The sequence below is a fragment of the Gavialis gangeticus genome, unplaced genomic scaffold (genome assembly GCF_001723915.1).
Source record: "Gavialis gangeticus isolate Ggan-Ray unplaced genomic scaffold, GavGan_comp1, whole genome shotgun sequence".
Taxonomy (NCBI): Eukaryota; Metazoa; Chordata; order Crocodylia; family Gavialidae; genus Gavialis; species Gavialis gangeticus.
The window spans coordinates 30,810,221-30,827,715 of NW_017729001.1; the positions used below are offsets into that span (position 1 = coordinate 30,810,221).

Sequence of the window (17,495 nt, forward strand, 5' to 3'; positions counted from 1 at the left end):
CAGAGATGAATATATAGAGACTTCTTGGGTTTGTCCTAATCTGTTCCTTCCTTTAAAAAATGAAAAGGAATTTCTTGAGCTCCATCAAATTGCTTCTTTTAACATCTGCGTGGAGGCTCACCATATGTGTGCACTTCTTGAACTTAAAAAGTGTATCCTCAATTAAAATGTTTTTCATGCTGAAGCTATACACATCTAATGGAACCTTCCTTCTGATTATACAAGAATTGTTGTCTACATGTTTGCAGAGAGATGATACTTGCTGAAAGTATTAGTATTTCTTTGTTTTCAGTTACAGCCAAGTTCTGCACCAGACACAGTAGATCAGCTGCTAAATAAAAACCGAGAAAATGAGAAATCAAGAGATACAATGAAAGAGAAAACAGAATCAACTTCTAAAGAATCTGTTGTTGAAACCAGCAGTAATGCCAACTCTAACAGTGGCAGTAGCAAGCCGAATAGTCCCAGTATTTCTCCATCAATTAGTAGTAGCTCTGAGCAGAAGCGAGGGCCAGAAGTAACCTCCCAAGGTGTACAGACATCTGGACCAGGCAGTAAACAAGAGAAGGAGGATAAAGAGGAGAAAAAAGATACTGCTGAGTAAGTAATTACAGCTTTAATAAGCCAGTATTTTTGTTTGGGGGGTGGGGGAGGATGGGAAGTACTTTCTTAGCATTTGCATAGTATGAAACCAGGTTCCAGCTTGAAAAGAATGAACAACTTTGAAGACCTCTGAGCTAAGTGGGTGAACTTATCTCCATTTTACAGATAGGAGAACTGAGGCAGAGGTGAATTACTTTTGCTTGGTGCCATGCAATAAACCAGTGCCAAGGCTGTAAAATAAGTGCTTTTGTCCTCCTGCCCCTTCTGTTAATTCGATTTACAAGTTGTATCGAAGGCAGGCTGTGCAGAAACAGGCATGGTGGTTGCATTTTGTCTGGACATTACTGTCCATGTAGCCTTAGTTGGCTAACATTGTATTTTCTGTATCTAGTTGTGTTCCCTTCCTCATCCCCACCCCTCTAATGTTAGTCCCTCGCTCGGGCGATTTGTATTTCCCTACTGGCTTTGTCATCTTTTTGGATTCACAATCCTAATCACCTGTCATGTTTCTCAGAAGCCTGCTCAGATGAGATTTTTAAGGGATGTTAATTACTCTAAAACTTGAACCATGGACAAATTCAGGGGAAACAGTTGTTGGGGAATAATTCTAAACCTTGAATTCCTTGTATGTGTTTGTTTAGGCAAGTTAGAAAATCTACACTTAATCCAAATGCAAAGGAGTTCAACCCTCGATCTTTTGCTCAGGTAAGCTGCTGTTTTATTTTGGCATGTACATTACACATCTTGGGTAACTGCAATCGCATGGTTTTTCTTCATCCCTGTTTTGGGTCAACTCCTTCATGCTGGACAGTGGTTTTCCGCTTCCTGTCTCTCCCTGGCTTGAACCAACTTTCCTGCCTAATAATTTGCCAGCACAGGCAGTAGCTGGAACGCAAGTCTTTCCAGTTCTGGAATCCTAATACACTTTTTGCTTTCGGTTTCTCAGCTTTTCCATGCAAGCAGGTGAACACAGGGTCAGTCCTTCTTGTCAGTTTAAACGTTATATCGGAGCACAAATAAGGTTCACATTCAGGATATAAATAGGGGTACTCTGCATTCCCCTGACACTGAGCTGACCATCTCTGTTTATTTGCAGCCGAAGCCCTCTACGACACCCACCTCGCCTCGTCCACAGGCTCAGCCCAGCCCTTCTATGGTGGGTCATCAACAGCCGACTCCAGTGTATACTCAACCTGTCTGTTTTGCACCAAATATGATGTACCCAGTCCCAGTGAGTCCAGGCGTGCAGGTAAAGCAACTCAAGTTTAATTACTGGATAGAATGTGAAGCTCTCGGCATGTTTCAGGTGATTATCTGAGTGCTCACTCTTTAAAAACTGAAGGAACTTGATGAGGCCTGTTGTGTTGGCTGTTAATGCTGAGTGCTCATGGAAGTAGACACCATTATACCTATGTACAAGTTATGTTTCATTTCTGGCTTATGCAGTTACCTAACCACAAACATGCAGAGCTGCCTCTTGCCATGGGTGTTTAAATTTTAAATTCTTATAGGAATTCCTGGAGCAATGCATTTCAAAGGGACTCTGATTCTTACTAGCTGTGTTACCCTTCCTCTGCTTTCTGCTTGCCCTCATACAACTGACAAGTGAGCTGATGTTTTCTTCCAGGTGCGCAGCAGTCTTTATGTTCTGTACTAGCATTTGTTCCCCTCTCAGCCCCTAGCCATGTTGCTAGACTGCTGTCGTCACAGAGGCTGCACCCTATATAGTAGCTTGATGAGATGTGCAGCATCTGCCGTAAACTTGACCTGTAGACTTTCTTCTGCCGATGTTATACCTTGAATCACTGTTCTCCTTGAGAGGGGATTGTTGCAGACCACATGTTCTTGGATATCTGGACACACAAACTTAATAGCAATACCTACAGGGGAGTTCTGTTACACAATAGACCTAGAGCTATCCTTACAAGTCTAGAGCACTGAACAGTTGGCCAAAATTATTGTGTTGTCTTTATATTGTCCTGACCTGAGCAACATCCTGTGCGGAGGTGAGTGAGTGAATGGTGGGGATGGAGGATTGCTACAGTAAAGCTAAAGCTGGCCTTGCAAAACGTTAAATTAATGGTCTTCTATCTTATCTGGTGGCTTCCATATGCAAGTTAAATTCTTATCACACTCTTCTGAGCTGATAGGGAATCCTGGTATTTTGGCTGAGGAGCAGGTCAGACTAGGAAAGGCTGCAGCCCTTTCAAATACTCATACCATGCAACTAGGCAAATCATCAAACTTCTATAAATGTTTGTGGTGTAGTTTCTTTCAGCAGAAGAATGCAGAGCTGTGTTACTGGAATGTGTTTCGGGTTCATTTTTTAGTAGCAACAAATTAAGAAAACAAAACCAAACTCATCTCCTTTTTTTGGATTGTAATCATTATGTGATCTCAACAAAGGACTAAAATGTCAGTATTGTGGGATAAGGTTTTACATTAAAATAAATGATCATCGTAGAGTTTAGATTACAAATGTTTTCCTATTCTTTTTCTTTTTCCTGGAAGTATGCTCTAGTTCACTGGTTCTCAAACGCTTTGGGGTTGTACACCCCATTTTAAATATTTGATGACTGCACTACCTCCCCTCATAAGTGTGGTGAGTAAGAAAAGGTAGTACTCGTGTCCCTAGAATCACACTTCAGCCACTCCACCAGCTGAAAGGTTTGTGTAGAGGTGTTTTTCAGATGTCTTTTTCTTTTCCTCCATTTAGGCTTCCTCTGTAATTATTGTGCTCTTGACACTGTTGCCATCTTTATCGTTTGTCTTGGGGAAATAAAAAAAAATGCACTAGTTCTTGGGAGAGAACACAGATTATTTCTGATTTTTCACTTGTGGTTACAAACTTACCAGAGTCAGGGCTGAAAATGCCTAGCTGATGTTTCTCAGACACAGTTTTAAATGTCCTATTCTAATCTCCTTTTTTTTTTTTTTTTTTAAATTTCAGCCTTTGTATCCTATTCCCATGACACCCATGCCAGTGAACCAAGCCAAGACATATAGAGCAGGTAAAGGTGAGAGTAATACTGCCTGTTCAGTTTAAGACTGCATGTGGCATGAATAGAGAAACAGACTTGCACAGCGTTGTCCAGATGACATTGTTACCTTGTTCTCTGCCAGTATTTATTTATTTAATCAGCATAAGTAAGTAGCAATGCGAATTCTGTGTTGACTATTAAAAATGCTGTGTGATGTTAGAATTGCATGCATCTGAATTTAGTACATGGTGACCACATTTCAAAATCCTTCCAGTATTTTGAAACATCTAGCTGCCAAACAGCTCAGTCTCCCGTATTTCCCAGATGGTGAAGAAGAGGATCTCTTTGTAGCAGTTGCAGCAGAGCATTGAGTTGGTCTCAGTAGGATATTTTTATAGTATTCTTCCATGATACCCTGCAGAAAAGAGTTTATTTTTGTTCCTCCTTGCTGTCTTGGAGGACCACTCAGAATGGCTTCCTGCTGCTCTCATGAGCTCACTAGGTTTTGAATTCATCTTGCACTCAAAGAACGGAATAAGTGCCTTAACTCGGTATTTCTAGGGCTGTACTGTGCTTCCCTGGGAGTGATGCCTGGGCATCTAGTGTGTATACATAACTGAAGGGCAGCACCTAAGTTTTAATGCACCTGGTGTGCAGAAAGCAGGAGCTGTTTTGCTATGGCCTTGTTACAGTAAATTCTTCTACGTTTGTCTGTTTTGACAGTTTGAGTTTTACATTCTTTGCTGGTTGGGGTTTAAGCCCCAGTTACTGGAGGCAGTTGAATGTGAGAGCATCTCTGCTCTGGTTTAAACATGGGTTAATACCTGTAATAGTTGTGAAGAAAAGCTAGATAAGTGTATCCTAAAGCTACAAACCAGAAAGCAAAAATAAAAACACACGAAAGGATTTTATTTTCAAATCCCCTGAGGGGAGGGAGTGCTGGGCAGTTCTGACTACATGGGATTACTATTCTGATTATACCAGTTGTGTATTGTGTTCTTTACTCTCCATGTACCTCTTCCCAAGAGGTGAGAGCACATAGGAAGTGTCAGTGTTCAAGCCATTCAAGCGTGTGTTTGGAGTAGATGAAGTCTCAGTGTAGCGTGCAGGACAGCTTTGCAGAGTGTAGCCCCTCCTAATGAAACAGTGTAGGCCTTTAAGTTTCAGAGACCACTAATATAATCCCTTTCTTCCCTGCTCTCTGCTGTCGGATGATGTGCTCTGTTCTTTTGTTTTAAGTACCTTCCTTCAGTGTTGCAGTGACTTCTGTTTTGTGACTCTGCTGTGATGCATGTTTCTCAACCATCATGTGGGGCTTGCCTTTAAATCCCAGGCACTGAAGCTCCATTTCATGTTGCCGAAGCTGCTTTTTTTGCCTTGAGAGAGCTTTTTTCTATTTGTTTTGCAAGTGAAACTCCATCCTCCCAAACAAGCTTGCTGCTGCCTCTTCAGTGTTGCTGCCCCTCTTCCTCTCGCTCTGTGGGTCTATCTGCTGCAGTGTAGCATAGCAATTACCTGAGCTGCCTACAGACAAGTCAGCTTGGGCCCTGGAACTGTGGCAGCGTGGAAGCCCAGCAGTGCTAAATTACCCTCTCTGTCCTCAGCAGAGAGAACCAGCCTGTGCTGACCTAGCTCTGGTACCTCTGTGCTCTTCTACAGTTTAGATGTACTCTTTTCCTTTTGCTAGCCCCCTTCTTCCTCCTCCTCCTAGCACTGAGTTCCTCTTTAGCTCTGACTGTGACCAAGAGATTCCTTCTGTTGTCCCATCCTTCATGGCAGCATGTAAAAGATGTGAGCACCAAATCATTGCTGGAGCAACCAACACCAGCTATGGGAAGGCAGTCACTGCGTTCTTTTTTAGACTCATATCTGTCACTTGCTTCTAAAATGCATGGTTAAAGCTGGTAGTGAGGGTATTTGAGTACATTGTCTTGTTCTAGGTCCACCCCTCTCACACGAAGTCTTCCTTGCTTTATAGTACCAAATATGCCACAACAGCGGCAAGACCAGCATCATCAGAGCACCATGATGCATCCTGCATCAGCAGCTGGCCCTCCGATTGTTGCAACACCACCAGCTTATTCAACTCAGTATGTTGCCTATAGCCCCCAGCAGTTCCCTAATCAGCCTCTTGTGCAGCATGTGCCACACTATCAGTCTCAGGTAAGACACCTTTGTGTTGGTGTCATGTCTTGGCATGTTCTTGCTTGCAGCAGGTGAATTATCAAACGTCTGTTCATTGAAGTGGGGTTGGAGTGTTGTAACCATGATGGTCCAGTAAATAAGAGAAACAAGGGTGTGTTTTTTTCAGTGATACCTAACTGTGAAAGTGCAGTGTTAATCCTAGAATTGTGAACTATACCTGTAGCAATTGTAAATGGTAAGGAGATTCTGGAGGAATACAGAATATAGACTCTGTTCAAAGTCATTTGCAGACATTAATGTAAACTTTATCAGTAAATACCTACCTCAGATATAGAATACCTGTGTCACCATTAATTATAAATATCTCTTTTGAATGAATAAGTGGGCTAGTGTTTTGATGGCTGCATATTTTCAGTCCCTGAACATAGTTTAATAGCTTTTTATTCACTGTGAACATTCCTTCTGTGTCTGCTTAGCAGTACTCTGTTCTTTTTTGTGGAAGTTACTGCTTGCATTACACTTGAAGGGGCAGTCTGGAAAAAGGTGATTCAAGTGTGTGGCTTGAGGGATGGGGGGAGAGTCTTACTTTATTTTTAACTTTAAAAAAAAAAAAAAGCTACAAGTTTCCAAATTAGCATCAAGTGCCTCTAAAGATGTACTGCACTAGCTTGAAAGACTGCTTCATTTCTGCACAAGAACAGTTTTTGACTTTCATTTTTCCTCCTGTCTTTGGCACAGCATCCTCATGTCTATAGCCCTGTAATACAGGGCAATGCTAGAATGATGGCCCCGCCGACCCATGCACAGCCCGGTTTAGTATCTTCTTCAACACAGTATGGTGCGCATGAGCAGACGCATGCTATGTATGGTAGGAAACGTTTTGTGTTACATGTAACTTTTTAAGTTGTTACATTGTGCAGGGATATATTTAATCTCAAACTTCAAATCTGGGTCTCGCATTTAAGATTCTGTAAGTAGACCTGGCCTATGAGCTGTGAAAGTAACGAGCAACACATCGCAAATTTGAGTTGCTCGAAATAAAGTGAAAATAACCCCAGGGAGCTAATTTCAACAAGGGGCAAGTGACTGACAGCAAATGCAGTTGTGAGACGCTGCTATGGTTGCAGTCTCAACCTCGTTAGATATCAGGCACCCCTTGTAAAATGCCAACTTCGTTTTTGCCCATTTTAGACAACAGAAAAACAGTAGAGTAATTCTTGTTGCAAGCAACTCAGAGACCACAAGAGCTCAGCATGCTCTTGGCACTATGGATTCCTGTTTAAAATCCCTGGGTTTATCTTGTGAATCATGTTTGTGCACTAACAGTGCTGTCATTGTGTGGCACCCTGCATTACCCTTGAAAGGATCTCAAGGCACCCCGGGATGCCATGGCATCCAGCTTGAGACTCACTGTGCTAAGAGATAGCAGCTGAATGAAGTCTTTGGAAACTTCTTGATGCTCTACGCACGACACACCCCAATTGATTTTTCTTGGGCTAATTGGGGCTGAAGTTCTGTGATGAGACCATGACTGCAGTTTTGGAATTTGAGACTTCTGTTTCTGGTAACTGGCAAACCACTGCCTTAATGCTAGTGATACTGTTAACAGTGTAAAGACTGTCATCCAAGCAAAGTGTCATTTTATGTGTAGGCTAATGTTTCCTTGGTAAACGGAATATAAATATTTAAATTCATGTTTTAAGTGTTTAGTTTCTGACTTCAGTGATGACCAGGAATCTCCAGAATGATCGGTTTGTCACCTTTTGCTTGCACCAACCTTGCTGAAATCCTGGAAAAATGAAACACTAAAAAGTCTCTCAAGCTTCATAAAAGTACAGGCAGTTGGGGCAAGGTTTTTCTTCAGAATAGGTTGTCACAGGCTGGCCCCTGAGAACATAGACCCATGGTCTTTTGGGGACTTAAAGATGGAGATAAATGTCGGACAAGGAAAGTATCTGCAGTGGGTGATGGAAGCATGTTCTCGGCATCTTCAGGCATGTCCTTTATTGCCTACTTTAACATGACTCCATTAAAATGCCTGCTTAGCTGGCTAGGTTTTCCATCAGTGGCTTAGTGAATGACTCTTAACATAGTAGCTCAGATGCAGAGCATTCCCCATTCACATTTCAGCAAGTGTCTCAAGTGTTAGCTTCTTGAAGACCTTGGAACTACTGTGCATCTGGAAGGCAACACTTCAGCTTCCATGCATCAATAGCTGGCTGTTTGCATGAGCAAATTGTAGCATTGGATAAGCTGGTGTACTGCTGCCAGGGTAGACTGCTATAGGGCACTTTGCTGGATACACTCATAATAGCTTAAACTAGGCAACACGAGCGCTTAAGATGTCTGCAGTTTTGACTTGTACTGTAAGAGGATATCTGTAATAACATTTTTGTAGGCGTGTATTACTTTCTTAAAAATCTTAATTTTCCCTTCAACATCTGTAAAGTGGGTATGACAGCACATCTTGGAAAGCACTTTTCAAACTGATGTTAATTTTTTCAGAGCTGTTTGGTGAATCTAGAGTAACAACTTCCTTCTGCATGATTTTTGCCATGCACAGTTAGGAATAACAGCCACTACTTCTGTTTTCTAGAATAAAGTCACTCAAGCAAGTTCTCATTTACTTCTGCCTTTTTATTTTTATTCCCTGATTATTTTTTTTTTTTAATTTTTCCCCCACTGCTTTGGGGATGAAGTGTATTAAGGCTCCTCTGTCCATCAATGTAATGGATGATATTTTGAGATACCATTTCATTGTTCGTGGAAGAACTCCATTTGCTATCAGATTTGTTCTGTGTGCGCGCTTGGGTGTTTTGAGGAAGAAGTCTGCAAGCTGCGCTGGGGAGTACTGCTTACAAAACATTTTGCTTTTCTAGCGCTTCCTTAAAATGGGAAAGGTGCTCCAGCAAGAACTGAAACTCCACTTTTGTAACTTGGTTGTGTTACTCGCCTCAAAAAATAGTCACCTGTTGCAGAAGAGAAATAAGCTTTTTTCTGCCCATTTGATTATCTAGCCACTCTGCAAAAAGGTTCTTCATGCCAGAAGACACTGAATCTGAAGTGCTTCTGATAGCTCATGCCTGGTGAATCTTTCTGACTGCAAAGAAAAGTGTTTGAAGCACTCAAAGACACCCCCCCACTTTGTTTCTGCTGTGTAGTTGAATGGGTTTGCCAGATACGTCCAGTACCAGGTAACTCCTGGGGATCTGGCTGGCTTCTTCCTTACTGCTCTTAGCTATTGCATGCTTCTGTTGTTGTTTCTTCAGCTCCTGGAACAGGAGCATCTTCAAGGGAAGCAAAGTAGCTGAACTTCATGGCCACCAAAACCCAGGAATTAGTGCTGTACTCAACTGCGTGCGTGTGTCTCAGTAATGGCACTTTTAAATACTAATATTAAACAATCCATTGATGCAACCAAGTGGTAGAGCAGGAAATGATTGTAAAAAAAAGCCTCCGATACCTGCCTGATTTGGGTGGTAAGTTTCAGCCACTTAAACAACGTGGTTTAAGTGCCTAATCATGGAACAAAGCAGCAGTATTTGGCCTTAACTGTCCAATAAAAACAACTTAATGCTGGATCATCCCTCCTGCCCTATTAAACCACCTGCTTGTCCCAAAGAACAGTTGGAGCTTCTTGCCTCCCCTAAACTATGGGCCACTTATTGCCATGTTATCCGCCATGGCTCAGTGCACCTTTTTATCACTGATCAGTGAAGTTTACTGGACCAGTCACTGAAGGGGAAACTGAATTTGTCTGGTTGCTGTCACCTGCAGAATGATATACACTGGGTCTGGTTTGCCAGGAGAACCCCTGACAATTTTAAGCTGTGAGGGCAAATATATTCCTGTAACAATTAACTTTCAGTAGTTTAACTATTTTTTATTCAAATGACTCTGTTTTAGATAACTGCTGTCTGCTGTGAAAACTTCCCTGTGTGTTCTAAAGGCTTTGTATAAAACCAGTACTTGGTTTTACACAAGAGAAATTATTAATTCCTTTGCTTGTTCTTGATCCTCCTTCTCTTCTGCACATGTTTTTATTGGTCTGGTGTTTTCTCTAACCCTATCTGGTTTTCTGTCTCAGCAGTAGAATAAATTCTCGTATCCTAACTAGTACAGTGGTGGGTATGTTATAACCACCCAGTAACTCGGGGACTAAGAGCAAACCGATCACCTGACTTACAGCGCTGTTAAGAACACTAATAGTGCTGTTGAAAAAGAAGGGCCAATTTGTTTGCTTTATTACAACTGTTAACTCCGTCACTGAAGTTTATTAGTGAAATATCCTGGCCCCCTTAACAGATGTACTCTTTATTTTATTTTTATTTGTATTACATTGTAAATCAAGAGCAACTGGAGACCTTGGTGTTACCGTTCAGACAGAGGCCTCACTGGGACTTATTTATATCAGTGTCACTATGTTAGAAATTTTGCTGCCAATCTCCAGCAGTACTAACTGAACAAATACATATATCTGCATGAACCTACAATCTGCACAAAATGAATGTTGACCTTTCCAGAAGAGTGGAATCATGCACATGGCAAGAGGCTAATTTACCTTTCTATTTCCCAAATTCAGCATGTCCCAAAATACCATACAGCAAGGAGACAGGCCCTTCTTTCTACTTTGCCAGTGAGTTGGGTTTTTTGTACTAATTTTGATTGTACAGAAAAGCACTTTCTGAAGAATAGGTGTTTAAAGGAATGAACATGGTAAAGGAGTAGTTCTTTTTGCATCAAGCCAAAAGACAGAAAAATGCAGGAAAGCTACTTTCTGTGAACCTGGGAAAGGAGCTGTTGAATGACTGACCTTACAGGCACCTAGAGCTAATGCGCAGTAGACTGACCTGTCTGAGAAATGGATGCATTTAAATGCATTTGCGCTTGCTGAGTGAATGTCATGCTTTGTGCAACAAACGCTGCATTCAACCAGTCTGTGCTGGATCTTGAAATGAAAATGACCCCCAACCACATCTTCTGTCCCAGCTGTCATCTGCAACCAAAATGCCTGTGCTGTGCAGGGGTGACCAAACACTGAGCATCTCTAAGCTTACAACCTCTGCAAACTTCTCCTTTTCCTCTGCCCTTTCCCAAAGATGGGATTTTTGGGTGTCTCTGGGTTAATTGGGAAGGGAATGCTAGTACTTTACCAAGAACAAAATGCTGAGGTCTGAACTGTGAGCCCTATGGGAGGACCAGGTCCTGCACTCCAGTGGTAGTTGCAGGAGATGGCTCCATGCTTGGCACCATGTTCTTTGCTGGTGCCTGGGGGTGGGTTCCTCCCTGTCAAGTTGAGCACTGCCACATGCATTACCTGGCCTTGCAGTCCTTGTCCAGTGCCAGCATGCCAAGTGGCAAGCTGGTCTCTGCAGCCTCATTCCTAGCATATTTTAAATGGCCCAAGTCTAGCTTATCTGTATGCATTGAACAAGAGCGGTGAGTAGTCTTCGTGAACTGTTAGCAGGCCTCAGTCACCCCTAATTGCAAAAGCAGAACGGTGGAGGAGGGAAGATCTGGCATAGGCCAACTGAAACAAATGGACAAGGGAAATACTGAGGATTTGATTCTTTTGCTGGCGGCCCCTGTGTTTGGGATCGGGAGCATAGAGCCCAGTTACCATTCCAGAGTGAAGTATGTTACTCTTAATATGCAAACCAGCAAGCAAGCTTTTCCTTTAGTGAGGACAGTGGTTCCAGCAGCTATCCACGGCTGGGCTGAGGCACGGGCATCCAGCCCTGCCCACTGGATAGCTCTGCTGGGAAGGGTGGGACCTCACTCCTGGGTCTCCCCAGCCTGCTCCTGTACTGCAGCAAGCTAGTAAATGTTTCCATCTGCCTGTGTTCGTAGCAGCCATCTGCTCTTTTGTACCCGCCTGTCTGTAGGTCAGCTCATTCAAGAGGATATAAGAACATGTAACTCCTGGTCCTGAACACGTGCTGGATTTGAAAGGATGGTAACCTGGCTTTTGTCTGGCATGCAGGACGTGCGGAGTGACTCTTGTTGGCTGCCAGGCTGCATACCAGACACTGGCTCGGATTCCCTGGAGGGGGTTTCAGTGTGTTCACACGTCTTGGTTTGGTGCATTGAAATCCTTTTACCATGTTCATTCCTTTAGTAGGTATTCTTTTAAATGACTCCATTGTACATGTGTAAAATGACTTTGTATGTGTTTATACCATGAAAGAGACCTTGTTATTTCTTTGCTTCCTACCATTCAAACTGAGTCTTTTAAATGCAGTTATCCTCACCATCTTACTGGGTCTGGCAGTAGCCTTCAAGCCAATTCCTTGGTCGGTATCTGGAATAGTAGGGTCCACCTGGCCAGTGCCACTAAATCCCTAGTCAGCCCTGACCTTTCTGAAAGGGAAATGGGAGCTTCTGTGGTGAAGAGGTTGACTTCAGCCTGGGGCCAGTTGTTCTCTGTGTGGTCTCTGCTGCTCTCATTTTTTCATGTGGGCTATATCTGTGGCCTTGCACTGTCTGTCTTTTTCCCCTTTTTGTCTGCGGTTGTCACCCATGTCAACTCTGGTGTGTTTTTTTCTGGCTTGATTTTAGTTGGGGTGAATTCAATTAAAAAACCCTTCTGGTGTTTTGCCCAATCTAATGCCGAACTGCTTATTTTACCTGGCTATTGCTATCGAAATGGCAGCCACATTGAGAATCTGGCTTGTTTAGAAGATGCTGTAGGTGTGAAGTAAATCACCTAGTGCGTGTTGCTAGGAAATGAGAGATCATGACTTAGGGGTGAGAGAGAGCATTTCTGCTGAAGGTGAGACGATTCGATTGCTCAGACTGAGGCGGCATGGCTAAATCCTTAAGTAGAGCTTTCTCCGCACTTTACCCCATGTTGGGGAATGGGCATTCAAAACACTGGTATCGGCTTAAGAAGGAACGCTTCACCGTGTGTCAGGGTGACACGCTGCATCAGTTCGCGATGTCTGCTGTATCCTAGCACAGGTGAGAACTAAACCCTGGTAATTCTGGCAGCTATTTCATGCAAAGGTAAAGTGTCCCACAGTGCGGCTCCCACTTACTACAGAATTGAATGCACATGCTGAACAGCTGTAATGCATCTGATGATTCATGTTCATGAGCAGTAGTCCCCCCACCCCTTTTAATTTGGCAGAATTGTTTCATCTCTCTGTACCCTTTGACAATAAACTGTGGAAAACCACAGCCCTGCTTATGGGGCAAGGAAAGTGTAATATGACTTCAGCTGGCTTGTTAGTTATACTTCCTTTCTGTGGTAATAGAGATGACTCAAAAATACATGTAGGGTGACTCTTGATGAACAAACCCTTTTTTAATCAGCTGTCATAGTAAAGGCAGCTTGATTGTTTCTAGAATGGTAAATTTTCATGACTATTTTGCAAGACTACTTTATGTTCTTGATACTTCTGTGTATAGTAATCAAGTGCCACCATCATTTAAATCTCCCTAGAACTAACTGATGCTGAAGAAGCTTACTTTATATGGAGATCAGTGAGAGCACATACGCAGTTTTCTCCCACACGTGATAATAAAAGGGAAGGAAAGGCCTTTACAAAATGAAATGCTGTCTTAACCTGTTTATGGGATGATTAGCATGAGGAATCAATAGCTCTGGAAAACCAGTTTCTTTAGAAATAAATTTAAAAAACCTTTTTCGAGTGACCTGAATTGAAGTCTGCACCATGGCAGTATGAAAGGTTCCCACCACTTTCAATTTAACTGACTCTGATTCTCTTGAGGCTTAAATGGATTTCATACAAAGGTTTTACTCAAGTAAGAAAGCTTCAGGAAGACTAAAAGAGGAATTATTCTTCAGTTTTACCATTAAAACAGAACTTGCTGCAGCATCTGACATAGAAGTTATACCTAAAAAACCTGAAGCTGACTGAAGTAGGTTATGAAGATAAATGCACTGCAGAGATGGAAATCTGAGATTTCAAGCGGCAGTGAATCCCAGGTCTTAAACCAGAAATCTGCTGACAAACAGCGTTCTCTCCCCGGCTGTGGACATAAGGCCGTCGGATACATTGCCGGACGCCAGTGACTTACTTTTGTTCCTCTGCACTTAGATTGCTCGTGAGGACTAGACAAACGTGCGCCAGTGACTTGCCTGCCCAGTCCATTCTTCAGCACAAAGTTTGTATGCTCGAGAGAGATTTGTGGTAGTCTCTTATTCCTCTGTAGCTTGAGGAATGACCTCTCCTGAATGAAGGCTGGCTGGATGTGGGAAACTTGGAGCATCTTATAGCTTGAAATCCTGCTTCGGTATCCCTGCCTGGGTGGAACTGAGCTTCCTCGGCAGGGAGGCAGGATCGCTTTGTGGTTAAGACCGTGGAAGGGCTGGATGCGGTTCCTAGTGCTGCGTAACCTTTGGAAAAGAACTGAATCCCTCTGCCTCCGTTCCCCATCATTAACATGGAGATGCTTCCCACCTGCCTTGGACTAGTCATAGGAATATATCAGCACAGAGCCAGTACAATAGAGTAAGAGGTCCCTGAAGAGAGGAAATGTAGAAACGGAAACAAGGAGCTGGTTTTGAATTGGAATGTGTAAAACGCCCCGTTCAGCCGATCTTGCAGGAAGCGAGAAATACGTCACTGCTTTAGGCATCTGGTGCCACTGCCGATGAAACCCTAGTAGCAACATGAAAAAAACAAAACAATGATTTAAATTTGAGCATCAAAACAGTTTATCAGGGCAGGATCCCAGTTCTCATTTGTCAGCACAGGAACACGGACAGTTTCAGGCAGATTTTGCAGCTCAAAAAACTGAACTCCCAGCTCAGAGTGTCTGTGGGACATCCGTTTCAGTGCTGTAACAAGAGGCAGGCTCAAAATAACACCTTCATCCCGCAGCTCAAAAGCCTTGCGATGTCGTCTCCGCATTGCAGAATCTGACCTCGGTGGATGCCACTGTTGTACTGTTGGCCTGAAGCAGGAGGTCAGAGAAGACTTAGTGATGCCTTTTAAAGGACAGACACATTATTTTAGAAGGGTCGAATGTGCTGTAAGACCTCCTGCACGGCTGTTGCAGGAGAAGTAGCCCTCTGGTAGTGGGGCAGCGTTGAAGTGACTGATCAAACAGAAGGCAGTAGAGAAGTAATAGCAAACTGGCTTGGGAAGTGTTGGGCAACTGAGTGACTGGGACATGTCTGGGGTACACAGCAAAGCAATACGATAGCAGGAGTGTCCTTTATTGGAGGCATTTACACTTTTTGTCTCCTTTAACCCCCTTCTCAGAACAGTTGGATGAGAGCTCTCTGTTTTCGTGTGCGTGGAGCCGTACAGGGGCCCTGCACTCAGTGACGTGAGCACAGCTGGGGGCAAGAGTTGGGTTCAGGACCTAGGGAGAGTTAGATGCAGTGCCACTGGAGCACTGCCTCCTGCATCCTGTCGCAGGGTTGGAAGGAGTTAATGCCCAGTTGGAGTATGTAGTGACTCTGCATGGCATCTGGGAGCTATACCTGGTTTGGTGGCTTGTGTTCTCAACTTGTACAGGATCAAAAAACTGCAAGTGTTGGGCAGCATCTCTGTTCCTCATGGACTGGCACAGTTGGTTAAATTTCCCCTCAGTGGTGCGGTGAAGTTTGTTTTTGGAGCTGCTTGCTGTGGCTTCAACCTCAGAGCAAAAGGCCAACAGTTGTCCATTTTGTAGCAAAATGTGACCAAACCTTTCACTGGGGACCTTCTGAATATGTTGGTTTTATTGTCGGGGGATACCCGGTAGCTTGCACAGCTGAAGTTGATACATGATGCTTGGTTTGGGCATTTAAGTTGTCTTCCGCTGGTGGTCAGTTTTCCGTTGAACACCAAAAGGCTTGCAGACTGGGAACACCAAGGCATGAGAGGAAGAGGGGACTTTTGTTTTTCACATACAAGATACCAGTTGTAACTAAAATTGGCTTTTATGAATATACCATTGGTCCCTTTTAACTTACTTGCATGCGCATGGTATGTGTCGGTGTACATGTAAAATGCATGCACTGACCGAACTATGAGATCTCCAGAAAAGTAGCATGGTGAGGTTAGCTAGATATAAGGCCAAAGACTTTGTGGATGGTGGAAATTACCATATTTAAAAAAAAATTCTGGAAAAAGTAAATTCTGATGCAGCTATTTCCAAACTGTTTGGGCTGGTCCATGTGACTAAAAGCAAAGATAAAATACTGCTCTTGTGACGGTGTCCAGTACCTGTTACATCGTCAAGCTGAATTATTTAATTACGGTTATTTATAGGCTTTCCTGCCAAACTGGGCAAACTTTACAAAAGCAAGTGTAAATTTGTAGAGCTGAGGTAAGGTGTTTAGGTAATACCTGTTCAGGGAAAAAGGACCAATTTCTAGTAGCAGTAGCAGGCAATCATGTCCTCCAGTGGAGGCAGCTGTGTGATAATGGGCATTTGAAGTCCTGGGTCTCACTAACTTCCTCTTCCATTCTAGTTTCCACTGGCTCCCTTGCTCAGCAATATGCCCATCCCAATGCTACGCTGCATCCGCATCCTTCTCACCCGCAGCCATCTGCCACGCCAACAGGCCAGCAGCAAAGCCAACATGCCGGAAGCCACCCTGCTCCCAGCCCAGTGCAGGTATCTGTGCGTGGGGGGCACTGCCTCACCTGCTACTTTGGCATCTTTTGTTCAGAGGGAAAATCTGTGCTGAGGAGTATCAGTTCAGGGGGCCAATGTAACCTCCCTAGAAACTGTGTTCAAGATGCCTGTCAAGGAACTGTGGGGTGCTGGGGATTTAGTGGTCGTCTTCTTGTGTTGTCCTGTGAGCCTGAGATCCAGCCCATCGCACTGGGATGAGGGTGAAGAGGAGGAAAGGTAGTGGCTTACCTGGCTGTGGGGAAATAGGTTGGTTCTGCAGGCATCTTGCTGTGGTCCCTTCCCTGCAGCCTGGGTTGTGAAGGTGCGCAAAGGGAGCATTGTGCCATGGCTGAGCTCGTCTCTTGCAAGTGGGTGCGGACACGCAGTGGGTGCCTGGACATGCGTTCTGGGAGTGTCAATTTTGAGCAAAGTGTCCTGGCTTCCCTGTGTTGAACCGTGTGCGTGGGGCTGTTCCCTGGGTGCTAGCGTGGATGCGCACAAGCTAGCTCTAATCTCTCCTCCTCCCACGACATTGTCTTTGCAGCACCATCAGCACCAGGCCGCACAGGCCCTCCACCTGGCCAACCCGCAGCAGCAGTCGGCCATTTACCACGCGGGGCTCGCCCCGACCCCGCCTGCCATGACACCAGGCTCCAACACACAGTCTCCGCAGAACAGCTTTCCTACAGCACAGCAGACCGTCTTCACCATCCATCCTTCCCATGTTCAGCCTGCCTATACCAATCCGCCACACATGGCCCACGTACCCCAGGTAAACCCACTTTGAAGCCTTCCAGAAACATCGTGTTGCCTGTTTCACGTGGCTAACTTGGTCGGGGGGAGTGGACCCTTCTAGCAGCACTTCCCCCAGCATTGGCTAGTAGCTGTGTTGCTTAGGTCTCTTTGTCTAATGCTGTTTAAGAAAGCTGGAAGCTCCATTAGATGCCCCAGAGCATGGTAACCCCCATGTTTCCAAGACGGCTTCTGTGGGGCTCCAGTCCAGTGCTTGTTGAAACCCATTGCAAACACAAGGCCCAACCCTTTTAAGGCCAGCTAATGGGTAAATGCTCATGACAGCTTTGGGAAGCCCTGAGAGGGTAAGGACCTTGTGACCTCACTGCCAGCCCTTTCGCTGGTCAGCCTTGGGGTGAGAGCAACCAAGATTCAGGTTAGACAAAGGCAAGGAAG

The 17,495-nt window shown here is 44.1% G+C and overlaps 1 protein-coding gene and 1 long non-coding RNA gene across 10 annotated transcripts in view; one reads left to right on the forward strand and one right to left on the reverse strand.

The window, feature by feature from the left end:
- Window positions 1-17,495, forward strand: part of ATXN2 (ataxin 2) — a 46,441-nt gene that overhangs the window by 25,044 nt on the left and 3,902 nt on the right. For 5 of the 9 annotated variants that reach the window (XM_019507236.1, XM_019507231.1, XM_019507235.1 and 2 more), the window contains 9 exons: window positions 293-600; window positions 1,245-1,308; window positions 1,700-1,852; window positions 3,554-3,620; window positions 5,563-5,747; window positions 6,468-6,597; window positions 10,312-10,365; window positions 16,162-16,307; window positions 16,852-17,079. In XM_019507236.1, coding sequence (XP_019362781.1) covers window positions 293-600; window positions 1,245-1,308; window positions 1,700-1,852; window positions 3,554-3,620; window positions 5,563-5,747; window positions 6,468-6,597; window positions 10,312-10,365; window positions 16,162-16,307; window positions 16,852-17,079 — 1,335 coding nt within the window. Of the gene's footprint in view, window positions 1-292; window positions 601-1,244; window positions 1,309-1,699; window positions 1,853-3,553; window positions 3,621-5,562; window positions 5,748-6,467; window positions 6,598-6,920; window positions 9,708-10,311; window positions 10,366-16,161; window positions 16,308-16,851; window positions 17,080-17,495 lie in introns of those variants that run through there. The other 4 variants (XM_019507232.1, XM_019507233.1, XM_019507234.1 and 1 more) reach the window with 4 other exon arrangements.
- LOC109290568 lies at window positions 15,291-16,845 on the reverse strand. The gene is made up of 2 exons (XR_002095613.1): window positions 16,557-16,845; window positions 15,291-15,547 (listed from the first exon to the last, which is right to left on the reverse strand). It is a non-coding gene; the product is annotated as an uncharacterized LOC109290568 (long non-coding RNA).